This window comes from Pelobates fuscus, chromosome 4, assembly GCF_036172605.1.
Source record: "Pelobates fuscus isolate aPelFus1 chromosome 4, aPelFus1.pri, whole genome shotgun sequence".
NCBI classification, from domain to species: Eukaryota; Metazoa; Chordata; class Amphibia; order Anura; family Pelobatidae; genus Pelobates; species Pelobates fuscus.
The window spans coordinates 166,642,789-166,656,179 of NC_086320.1; the positions used below are offsets into that span (position 1 = coordinate 166,642,789).

The 13,391-nt window shown below is 42.9% G+C and overlaps 1 protein-coding gene across 1 annotated transcript in view; it reads right to left on the reverse strand.

Annotated features, from left to right (window-relative positions):
- Positions 1–13,391, reverse strand: part of LOC134607931 (collagen alpha-1(IX) chain-like) — a 103,527-nt gene that overhangs the window by 16,907 nt on the left and 73,229 nt on the right. Inside the window, exons 17-22 of the mRNA XM_063450527.1 lie at positions 13,250–13,303; positions 11,520–11,573; positions 11,308–11,361; positions 3,516–3,587; positions 3,329–3,364; positions 977–1,021 (exon numbers count right to left, since the gene is read on the reverse strand). Coding sequence (XP_063306597.1) covers positions 977–1,021; positions 3,329–3,364; positions 3,516–3,587; positions 11,308–11,361; positions 11,520–11,573; positions 13,250–13,303 — 315 coding nt within the window. The remainder of the gene's footprint in view (positions 1–976; positions 1,022–3,328; positions 3,365–3,515; positions 3,588–11,307; positions 11,362–11,519; positions 11,574–13,249; positions 13,304–13,391) is intronic.

Consider the following 13,391-nt stretch of genomic DNA (forward strand, 5'->3'; position numbering starts at 1 on the left):
GTATAAATTCTCTATGCCATATATGCTTTCGTTTTGGCTGCTGTGCTCTTAAATTTGATATTCACTTTGAATTCATTTTGAATTCTCACTTTATTAAATAACCCTCTAAATGTTATCATGTTCCCAATATACTACTGTTCACTGTTTGGTGTAAAAAAAACAAAATAAAAAAACACGTAAATAAGCCTGTCAGAGTTATTCACAATATTCCAAAAAAGCCACATTGCAACATGAAGGTTAAATGGCCAGGCTGTGATTATAGCTAAGTTTCCATAACTTTTTAAATTCTGTATTCAGGTAGGTGTCAGTAAGGCTGTTGTCAATATACAATTGCATAAGAGCTTTCATACTATAAATAAGTTAGTGATTTTAATAAAAGAAAAGTGTCTTGGAACATTTGATGCCATCAACCAAGCAAAATGTGTCATTTGTGACTTAAAGAGGCATTATATAAAACTCACACAAACTGTGTTGGAATTTCACAGTAATTTTGATAATCAAAACATAAACATAAAGTTTGAATTACATAATCCTAAGTAAAACCCAATTCTTGGCAAAAAGAAGATGTTTCCCATCAGTCATTACTGGCAAAGACACATTCTTTCGCTAAGTCTATGGCATCTCATTGTACATGTGTTGGAAGATCTATGAAGGATCTGGGCTAATGGGAGTCTTCATCAACCCTGTTTTTTTTAATAATAAAGTGATAAAGTTCTTGACAGAGGAAACCACCATAAGATGAAGACAGCGGTGGAATGACAGAGGAGAGAGAGAACACCAGAGGTCGGTGCTCTCTCCACTGCCTGACACTATTTTAGTAGGGGAGGGGTCTTTGCATATTTACAAAAAATGCAGTGCCACTTTATGCTGAATAGTTCCCAGCATAGCCAAGCGAGCTAAAAATCTTTATATAAAAGAACATGGTCAACATAAGTAAGAGAACATAGATCTGTTGCACTGAAAAAGTGATAAATACCTTAGCTCCAGTTTTTCCTTTGACTCCCTGTCTTCCTTTGTCTCCCTACAAGAAAAGTTTTTAAACTGATCATTACAATTTCATGCCATTGAAAATATTATTTTATGGTAAAATAAGATACAAAACTAATGTTATACACAGTCATTAGTGGAAATAATACAGAAACCAGGTAGCCAATCTAACGCTAACCGGCGATGAGATGTTTCTATTTCATATTTAAAAAAACATGTTTGTTTTCCCCTTACTCTTTGTAATTCTTTAGCATTATTCTTGCAATCATTATCCTGTTAACAAACACAAATGTAACTAAAGCTCTTCTCCAAATGTTTATGTACAAGTTTTAAAGAAATAATGTATGTAATTTTGCAATTAAAGGGACACTCCAAAACCTTAAGGCAATTCAGCTTGCTGAAGTGCTTTATGCATTAAGAGTGTCCTCTTGTTCCCCTGTTTTCATTTTAAGAAAGTACAGATTTCAATAGAAATCACCACTTTTATAATTTAACCTAGTTACTTCCTGGTTTGTTTAGCTCCGTGTGGCTAAACTCAAGAGGCTGGCCATTGCTCAGAGCACCTGCCTTGCAAATACTTCAATCGTAGACTTCCGGATGCAGCTCAGTGAAAGAGGACATCCACAGAAAAGAGCTGAGAGTGCAAAGGCCTCTGTCGCTTTTCCTAGCAGTTTTTAGATATACTCCCAACAAAAATATTTGGGTAAATGTATAATATGTTTTTATTATGGATATATCTACTAAACAATGATTAATGATTTGTATTTTTTTTTTTTTTATGTATTTGGGCAGTGGGTGTTCCTTTAAGGATGTGCTATATGTGTGTTTACATTTAAAACGTCACAATCATAACTGTGAGCTTTAAATGTTGATGTCATAGAATTCATAATGAAATCATTTCAGAACCACTAACATTTCGATGGACAGGGTGAGGTTAGAGGGTCTGCAATTAGTGGTAGGGTTACGATTATGGGAGCTTACGATACAGAGTGTATAGGGTTAAAAGGTTTAAACACATTTATGTAACATCCTGTTTATGCTTATATATTTATATAGTTCTTCTCTTAATGTTAATTGGGCCTAATGTCTTAAAAATGGGAGAGGTACACCAAAACAGTCCAGTGCTATTTCTGGAATTGAGACGAGAAATGCCATTCTGGATTTGTAATTTTTTTTTACAGATAATTTATACTGCATTCTTTACTGATAAGTCTGCTTTGTGTACATGACATTGTTAATTACATTTTTAGCATTTAGCAGTGATCATCTAAACCTCATGTCCTAATTTGCCTGTGAATTGTGAAGGTATTTTTAGATATATTTTGACATTGTATTTTTTTTTCATTTTGCTATGCAGTGATTGCATTTTATTTTATTGTAGAAGTAAGAGAGTGAGACAGGTACATACTGACTCTCCAGCATCCTCTCGATCACGGAGCAAGCAACTAGACCCAATTTTTTTGGAGGAGGTAGAGGAGCACCACCTGATATATATCTGACCCCGCTGAATGTATGATACTGGAACCATAATGTAAATGAATGAGTCACCCTTTGCAGTCAGTGTTGGGGAAGAAATGTACTTTCCCTGACGGTTTAGAAACATATGTTGGGATACAGAGTTTTCAACTCTTAGGTTTCATGTAAGATCCAATATCCTTGGAAAACTCAATGCAACAGCCTCGTGACTTGTGAAATTCAGCTGAAGGTTTACGTAAACAAGGGGATTTGTATTGCGTGCAACTATTAAATCAAATTAAATTGAGCAAAGATGATAACCATTTTTGTTACATTCATTTACTCTGAGCAGACTAGTAATATTCCTATTGTTCAGAGACCTGGTAGCTTTCTGCAAAGGCAAAATAAAACAGTAACATGTTGTCCATAAGTACTACCTATAGTGCTAACACACACAAATATGTGTATATATATATATGTATACACTGAACAAAATTATAAACGCTTTTGTTTTTGTCCCCATTTTTCATGAGCTGAACTCAAAGATCTAAGACGTTTTCTATGTACACAAAAGGCCTATTTCTCTCAAATATCGTTCACAAATCTGTCTAAATCTGTGTTAGTGAGCACTTCTCCTTTGCCCAGATAATCCATCCACCTCACAGGTGTGGTGTGTATATATATATATATATATATATATATATATATATATATATATATATATTATAAATATAATATTATTATTTATTTTATTTTATTTTTTTATTATAATTTATTTATTTTTATTTAAAAATAAAAAAAATTCTGGAATAATTATATGTAGACATATAAAGGCAGTTTGATGTCAATGTACTGAACAACATGCAGTCTTATCTATTAGATTTACCGTTATACCATCGTCTCCTGTTTCACCTTGCGATCCCTGCACATAAAGAAGGAAATATGTTAGAAGAGCATAAAATATATGGCAATAATAAAATGCTCAGCTTGCAATTGAACATTTAAGAAATCAGTGCCTTGCTGTGGCCTCTATACTATTAACATAATCTATGTTATAGATGTCAGACACTCACCTTTGGACCTTTCAGTCCCTGTGGTCCTGGTCTCCCTGGGATCCCTGACTCACCCTTTGCACCTTTAGCTCCCTAAAACAACAGAGCAGAGTATAAAAGGATAAAGCATACACAAAGGGAGAATATATAAAATGGTACTGATAAAAAGATCTAAAAGTACAGTAATCATTAAAAGAATGTGCGTGCTGATTCCCTCTGGTTTCATTGGTGATTGCCACACTTTAAGAACTTTAACACACTTTTTAGATCACAACACCTGGATCAAAAAAAACTATTTAAACTGAATGGGGCCACATGAACAATGATGTCCTAATTCTAAACAAGGGAAGCCACTAAATTAGCACAGAGATCTAGATTTGGCTTGTAGCGGATTGGTACCGGGCTGTCCTACAACATGTATGGGAATAATTGTATTTGGTCATATTGCTAGTTTAATGTGTGTGAACATGCATAGAAATCATTGTATCCGGTTATATTGGTAGTTGAATGTGTGTAAAGTACTGTATTCCTCTGGTTGTTCGGTAGAATCATTCGAATGAAACAAGGGAATGAAACTACCAAACAGCCAGACCACCCTGTGTAAAGTGTGCCTTCAATTACCGTTTGCAACAATGTTGCAAACGGGTAATTACCTATTCATGTAGTGTGGTCTTTGTCCTCTGGGTGGCCGCCATTCGGGATACGAACACATGGCGGCGGCCATCTTAAACTGCCGAACAGCGGTGTTTTGCCGTCGAGTGTCTGGAACTAAAATCGGACACTTGACTAGGCAAACACCGCTGAGACCTCCATACTTCCAGAAATTCGTATAGAAACTACCGAATGACCCGCCGTTCGGTAGAAAGAACCCCACAAACAAGGGGATTCATTCAAACCCTCTCCAGGCTCTATAACACAGGCAATTCGTCTGTTTTCATTCCCTTGTTTGTGACCGACCGCAGGGCCAAAATGCATGGAACTGTTTTCGGATACTTTACCCCTGCGGTCGGTCAATACTTTAAAGTCCCATAACTCCCGAACCGTTTATCCGAATGGGCTGATTTTAAAATATGTTGTTCCTCCAGACTAGGGCTATCTGGAGATATTGGATTTGTGGGTGTACCCCAAGTATTTAGGGTACATCCAAAACTTGGGTAAAACTATGTACATGATAAGGGGATTATGATGCTAGAGGAGGGGAGGAGATGTGTGGGAGGTTACTGTTCACAGATTGGATAATGTCTTAAGTGATAGAACCTCCTCCCTTGCATGGGAGAGGGCTTTATAAGGAACTGTGGAATAAAGCTTGTCAGTACTACTCCTGAAACTGTGTGTCGTCCAGTTATTGGGATTGCGATGGGGATATTGCTGTATTACTCTACCTGCTAGAAACCTTGCCTGTGGACTTATCATCACCCTGTTCCTGAGCCTCACTGGGATCTCTAGTGGAGAATAGCTGTGAAAGATCGGCTCTCCGCTACATTGGTTGGCAGCGCTGGGATCCAAACTCACAGAGGAACAAGCGTAAATGGAGTACGGATGGAGATTGATTTTTCTGCGCTAAAACGCTCCACGCTAAAGGACCTCCTAGAGGCAAGGGGTATACAAGCCAGCAATAAGAAGAAAGCAGTACTTGTTACAGAACTCATGGCAGAGTACAGAATGGAGGGCGATTCAGTTCCGGCACAGAGGGAGCCGGGAGGAACACCACAAGGATCGGAATTCCAGAGGCAGGTTCAGTTCAGGCTATCCCTTTATGGGGAAAACCCCCCAGCAGAAATTATTACCAGGACAGTGTCCGAGGTACAAGAATTCATCCTAAGGACACAGGCGACAACAGTTCCAGAACAAAGCTCTGCAAGTAGTGTGCCACAGGAAGGTAAGCCTAAAATACCGTACCAGGCTTTTAAAACATATGTGGAGGCAGAGGAAGATATAGACGCTTTCCTGCAAGACTTTGAGAGACTGTGTGCACTGCATAAAATTAACACAGAGGACTGGGTACCTATTTTGGCCGGAAGGTTAACCGGGAGGGCAGCAGAGGCATATCGGACTGTACCTAATGACGAAATAAGGAATTACAGTAAAGTAAAAGAAATTATACTCGCCAGGTATGCTATAACACCCGAGGCATACCGGCGGAGATTCCGGGATTTAAAGAAAGCAGAGAAGGACTCGCACGCAGAGTGGGCATGCCGATTACAGAGGGCAGCACTCGGGTGGGTGCAAGCTAGCAAGGCACGTTCTATGGAGGATGTAATACAGATGTTGCTGATGGTGCAGTTCTATGAGGGAGAAACCAGTGAGGTCCAGGAATGGGTAAGGGACAGAAACCCTACTTCCCTCACCGAGGCTGCTAGAAAAGCGGATGACTACCTGGATGCACGCAGGCAACAAAAACCTGCAGCTCCAAAAGCAACCTTTAAAACATTCGGGGGAACCACCTACACCCCAGCTCCACCGAGACCACTACCACCACCACCACCACCCGCTGCACAGCCCCGGTTCCGACAACCCACCGCTGGCCCCTGTCATCACTGCCAGAAGTGGGGACATTATAAAAGGGAATGCCCACAGCTGCGGGACCGTTCCACCTGGATTCGTCCAGGCCCACCTCCACCCCGGGCGGCCGCAGCCCACCACTACCAGGACCTAGTTGCCACCCCGTATGGTTCCGCAGTCCCCATTACCACTGTGGAACAATGGGAGGTACTGCACGAGGCAGATCCTGTCCAGGCCAATGTGGACAATCTACGGCACCAGCCCCCAGCAGTCCGGGGGTTACGAGATTCGGGAGCCACCATCACTTTGGTACAGAGCCACCTGATTTCAGATCAGGCAAAACTGAACAAAACTGTTGCCGTCCGGGTAGCTGGGGGAGCAGTGTACCGGCTACCTACAGCAAGGGTACATTTACATTGGGGAGCGGGGGCAGGGGAAGTGGAGGTGGGGTTGATGCCGCATTTACCGGCGGAGGTTTTATTGGGGAACGATCTGGGGAGGCTCACTTCTGCTTTTGAGCCCCAGTCGCCCACCACAGGGGAGGTCAACCCTGTAGTCACCCGACAACAGGCCCGCACCCAGGACCACAACACACTGCCGGAGGTCCAGGTAAGCAACCCTACCCCCCCTCTAGAATGTGTCCCCTGGGCTCCACCTAATGAATTTGTAGCTGAAGTTGCAACAGACCCCACGCTTCAGGTGTATAGGGACAAGGTTGTCACGGGTCCCCCCGGGGCGGAGGGAGAGAGATTTATCTGGGATAAACAACTTTTGTACAGGGAAACAAGCAAGCAGATTACGGGGTCAGACCCGATAGCGAGGAGACAATTAGTGGTACCGCAGCGGTACCGGGCTGAATTACTCCGGATAGCGCATGATATTCCGCTATCCGGACATCTAGGAGTTAGTCGCACCAGGTACAGACTAACCCAGAGTTTCTTCTGGCCAGGGATTAGCCAGGAAGTACGCAGATATTGCACGACTTGCGATACCTGCCAGAGAGTGGGAAAAAGGGGAGATCGCAGGAAGGCTAAACTTCACCCCTTACCCATAATAGAGGAACCTTTTAGCCGAATAGCGGTGGATCTGATAGGCCCCCTCAATAAAGCTAGCCCGTCAGGAAAAAGGTATATTTTAACGGTAGTAGATTATGCCACCAGGTATCCAGAGGCAGTGGCTCTGACCAACATCCACGCTGAAACGGTCGCGGATGCCCTCATGCGGATATTCTCCCGGATGGGATTACCCAGGGAGATTATCTCGGATCAGGGTACCCAGTTTACCGCAGAATTCACCCAACACCTCTGGAGGATCTGTGGCATTAAGCCTATTATCAGTGCCCCTTACCACCCCCAGACGAACGGGCTCTGCGAACGATTCAATGGTACCTTGAAGCAGATGCTCCGAACCTTCGCAGAGACCCACAAGGACTGGGAACGATTCCTGCCGCACCTCCTATTCGCATACCGGGAGGTGCCGCAGGAATCCACAGGGTTCTCCCCGTTTGAATTACTGTTTGGGAGGAGGGTCCGAGGCCCATTAGATCTTATTAGAGAGCATTGGGAGGGAGACCGGAGCACAGACGGCACCCCCATCATACCATATGTGTTGGCCTTTCGGGACCGCCTAGAAGCGTTGACCAAGACGGTAAGGGAAAACCTTCAGGAGGCCCAGACCCGCCAGCGCACATGGTATGATCGGGGAGCCAGGGACCGTAGCTTTCAGGTCGGGCAGAAAGTACTAATTTTAAAACCTGTCCGACATGATAAGTTACAGGCCGCCTGGCAGGGCCCATATAAGGTGGTGGAGCAAAGATGTGACACCACCTATATTATCGGCCCTTGCACAGGGACTGGGGGGCGACGCATGCTCCATGTGAACATGCTGAAGCCCTACCACGAGCGTACTGAGGAGGTAACCGCCATCTGTGCCCCTAACACGGAAGAGTTTGAAAGCTTACCCCTCCCCGATTTGCTGGGGGATGGGCAGTTGTCCGGGGATTTAGGGGAGGTTGCGCTGGGAGATCGGCTGAGCCCACAGGAGCGGATCGAGGTACAGCAACTATTAGAAGAGAAACGCGACACGTTCTCTAATGTACCTGGATACACGCCTCTGGCAACTCACCGGGTCGAGACCCCAGGGCAACTACCCATGCGCCAGACTCCCTACCGCATCCCAGAAGCGGTACGGGCAAACATGCGTAAGGAGATCGACGAGATGCTCTAACTGGGGGTGATTGAACCCTCAGACAGTCCTTGGGCATCTCCTGTAGTCCTCGTACCAAAGCGAGACGGTACGACCCGCTTCTGCGTGGACTATAGGAGATTGAACGAGAAGACCGTATCCGACGCCTATCCGATGCCCCGGATAGACGAGTTACTGGACAGAATGGCCAGGGGCCAATACCTCACCACTATTGACTTGTGTAAAGGTTATTGGCAAATCCCCCTGGCCCCAGACGCCATCCCGAAGTCGGCCTTTGTCACCCCATTTGGCTTGTACCAGTTTAAGTTCATGCCATTTGGGATGAAAAACGCCCCAGCCACCTTCCAAAGGATGGTGGATCGACTCCTGGATGGATTTCAGGACTATACCTGTGCCTACCTGGACGATATTGCTATTTTTAGCAATACGTGGCAGGAACATTTAGCTCACATAGGAGCTGTGCTAGATAGGATAAGGGAAGCAGGTTTGACCTTGAAGCCGGCCAAGTGTAGTATCGGAATGGCTGAGGTACAGTACCTGGGACATAGAGTAGGGTGCGGTAAACAGAAACCCGAACCCGCCAAAGTAGAGGCTGTAGCCCAGTGGCCCACCCCTAGGACTAAGACCCAGGTTTTAGCGTTTCTAGGGACAGCGGGGTATTACAGGAAGTTTGTTCCCAATTATAGCGCCCTGGCCAAACCCCTCACTGAGCTGACCCGTAAGAACCTTCCCCGCCAAGTAAACTGGACCCCGGAGTGTGAGCAGGCCTTCCAACAATTGAAAAATGCACTGATAAATGCCCCTGTCTTGGCAGCTCCCAATCCAACTAAACGTTTTCTTGTTCACACAGACGCTTCTATGTTTGGATTGGGGGCAGTACTGAGTCAAGTCGGGGCCGATGGCGGCGAACATCCAGTGGCTTACATCAGTCGCAAACTGTTACCTCGAGAAGTAAGCTACGCCGCCATCGAAAAGGAGTGCCTGGCTGTGGTGTGGGCCCTAAAGAAACTGCAGCCCTATTTATATGGACAGCCCTTCTCCTTGCTCACGGATCACAACCCGTTAGTCTGGCTGAACCGGGTAGCTGGGGACAACGCCAGGCTGCTGCGCTGGAGTTTGGCGCTACAGCCTTTTGACTTTAATATCCAGTACCGGCCGGGTAAACAGAATGGAAATGCTGACGGGTTGTCAAGACAAACTGACTTAGAGAAATGATCCGTGAGCCCCGGACATCCCCAAGCCGATCCGTGTTGGATCAGACTGTGTATGCCGGCTTGTGGGCAAGGGGGAGCAGTGTAGCGGATTGGTACCGGGCTGTCCTACAACATGTATGGGAATAATTGTATTTGGTCATATTGCTAGTTTAATGTGTGTGAACATGCATAGAAATCATTGTATCCGGTTAAATTGGTAGTTGAATGTGTGTAAAGTACTGTATTCCTCTGGTTGTTCGGTAGAATCATTCGAATGAAACAAGGGAATGAAACTACCAAACAGCCAGACCACCCCGTGTAAAGTGTGCCTTCAATTACCGTTTGCAACAATGTTGCAAACGGGTAATTACCTATTCATGTAGTGTGGTCTTTGTCCTCTGGGTGGCCGCCATTCGGGATACGAACACGTGGCGGCGGCCATCTTAAACTGCCGAACAGCGGTGTTTTGCCGTCGAGTGTCTGGAACTAAAATCGGACACTTGACTAGGCAAACACCGCTGAGACTCCATACTTCCAGAAATTCGTATAGAAACTACCGAATGACCCGCCGTTCGGTAGAAAGAACCCCACAAACAAGGGAATTCATTCAAACCCTCTCCAGGCTCTATAACACAGGCAATTCGTCTGTTTTCATTCCCTTGTTTGTGACCGACCGCAGGGCCAAAATGCATGGAACTGTTTTCGGATACTTTACCCCTGCGGTCGGTCAATACTTTAAAGTCCCATAACTCCCGAACCGTTTATCCGAATGGGCTGATTTTAAAATATGTTGTTCCTCCAGACTAGGGCTATCTGGAGATATTGGATTTGTGGATGTACCCCAAGTATTTAGGGTACATCCAAAACTTGGGTAAAACTATGTACATGATAAGGGGATTATGATGCTAGAGGAGGGGAGGAGATGTGTGGGAGGTTACTGTTCACAGATTGGATAATGTCTTAAGTGATAGAACCTCCTCCCTTGCATGGGAGAGGGCTTTATAAGGAACTGTGGAATAAAGCTTGTCAGTACTACTCCTGAAACTGTGTGTCGTCCAGTTATTGGGATTGCGATGGGGATATTGCTGTATTACTCTACCTGCTAGAAACCTTGCCTGTGGACTTATCATCACCCTGTTCCTGAGCCTCACTGGGATCTCTAGTGGAGAATAGCTGTGAAAGATCGGCTCTCCGCTACATGGCTCTTGACTAAGAAGTTAGATGCCACAATATTTACACTAGTGCATGGCATATGGCAGCAATGGAGTAAGAATGCGAAAAACATTAGAGCAGAGAATAGACAGACAAGTTGTTCAAGGAGAGATAGGGGTTGATTGCAATAGGAAAATAAAATAAAATATGACGTGACAAACCAGTAAAAATGGGTGTTTAGGTTTTTCTTACAGGGTTGGAAATTAAGGAGGCTCAGATTGGACATGAGAGATAATTCCATAAAATGTGTGCAACCCTACTGAAAAGAAGAAATTTGGGTCTGGGTGTAAAGAGAGGACAGATTAACGTCTCTGGCAGAGTGGACAACATGATTCTTAATTACTGATTAGTTAGGACATCTACTTGGGGTCCGGTTTTTATTAGAAGGCTTTCAAATTTAATCTAAAGTGATACAGAAAAGTAATGTAAAGATTGATAAAAGGATAGAGAAGGCCGTAAATAAAAAAAAATGTTTAAGGAACACTCCAGTTAGACACCATAATCACTGCAGGTTATTGAAGTGGTTATGGATCAATGAGCCTAAGGGTGCAGTTTTTCTCAAACTTCTTTTAAATGCCGACAAATCACCCCTCAGTCTGGAATAAAATAAATGTACATTTAAATGATATGTCCATTCACATAATAAATGCCAGGCCTTAATAAATGAACAGAATATATGTCTTTAAAATACTGGAACATACCAGCATGCCTTCAATTCCTGGTGGACCACGTGGACCTTGATCTCCTTTGTCTCCCTGTGAAATGTATACTTTAAGTTTTTACATGTATACTCAAAAATACATACTACAAATATATAATATGTTTACATGCAGGCATACATGTAACAAATACAGTATTATTATTATTTAAAACTTTTCAACACCAATGGTCTGCAGTAAGAAGATCTACATACCTTTAAACCTATTACTCCACCATATCCTTCTAACCCAACAACACCAGCTGCTCCCTGCAATTTCCAAATAAGAGAGTAGTAAATATATCACACAAACTTTGCACATATGTTCTATTTATTTGATTAGAAGTTAAAGCATAGTATTGTACATTGATTATTTTTTTTTTTACCTACATAAGATTAAATTTTAAGTTACAAGTACCCAGTTTTAACTTCCGTGTCATCTAGTGTTCCTGAAAATGTTCTTCATCTATTCTGTATATTTGCATTTATAATAATATCAATTTCTTCCTTGTGACTATTGAACAAGGATTGCACTGTGCATTACAAAGCACTTTAATTTAGGACCAAGTGCAGACACAGATCAGTTTTTATACTTAATACATCTCATGTGGACTACATCAGCATTTTGGCATAATAAAGTTGCTCCTATCATCATTGTCTATTGGTAAATATTTGTAGCAGTGTGAAATGTGTTAGTTTCTATAATTATTATTATTATTATATTATTTATAGAGCGCCGTCAAATTCCGCAGCGCTTTACAATGGGTGGACGAACAGACATGTAGTTGTAACCAGACAAGTTGGACACACAGGAACAGAGGGGTTGAGGGCCCTGCTCAATGAGCTTACATGCTCTTCATCTTGTTTCTGTCTCTGTTTTATAAATGGCACCAACTAACTACAGGGGAAATACATAATAAGTGGAACAACAATGACATAGTCAGGGGAAGCAGCTGTAATTCCAAGTCAATGACGGCACCAGATGGACATGCTGTCAATCATTTTTAGAATAATTCCCAGCACTGTCATATTGATTTGACATGATCACCATAAAGAGATCTGCTGGATGCAAGAGAGCAAAGCTCTGGTCACTGCTTAATCTCCAGACATTTTTTAATTTATGACACATATGAGCAGATAAATGCCCTGTAATGTGGTCATAGTGGTTGTTTTTCATCACCATTATGCATTTTGCCTACATTTTCTCAAGGAAGCATATATACATGAAGAGTTTTTGAGCCTAGTAAAACTCTCCTGTCTTAGCTTGATCCATTTCCTAGTTTAGAGAAAACAAATAATTTGGGTTAAACATTGGTGACCTCGTGGAAGGATTGAAACTCGTTCTTTGTCTCTGGCACCATTTCACCTGTTACGGACAGGGCATTGGTATATACCATAGTATATCGCACAGTTGTAGCTCTAATACATTATTTACGAGGAGCAGTAAATAGGACTCTGTTATCAGAAGCACAGGTCTTTACATATATCAGATTCTTTGTCAAACTGTTTTTGAACAGATTGAACATTATGACTAAAACAGAGGGTCCACTAGGCACCTGTGACCAAGCCTCTGCTAGCTATTAAGCTCATGCTTAAGTCCAGCTTTTGCTTCAGCAATATCAATTTCTTCTTTATCGAGACAGCAGTCACGGGCTGAACACATCATTGGCTGATTGGCTTCAGTTATCACTGCCATCCAAAAATGGACGAAACGAATATTGCTAAATTGGAAGATGAACTTTCACATTAACAATCTGGCTTGCTGCTGCTAAGCCACAGGTTCTTCTGGGACCTGTTGTTTTGCTAAAAACCTTTCAAAAAAATTTTTTTTCTGAAATGGTGATGGTGACCTCTTTTCCAAGTTTGCTATTTCATTGGAATTTAAACATATATCTATCAATAAAGTATATGGTACAACATAGACATAATGCTTCCTTTTAACTCACATCCTTTCCAGGGGTACCTCGGTACCCAGGTTCTCCCGATCTTCCTTCTATACCCTGCAAAGATAAAGACTGTGTTAATGCTTCTCACTGAACCAACAAACTAAGGACCAGCAGTGAAATAATTATTTCATAGAAATTGTAT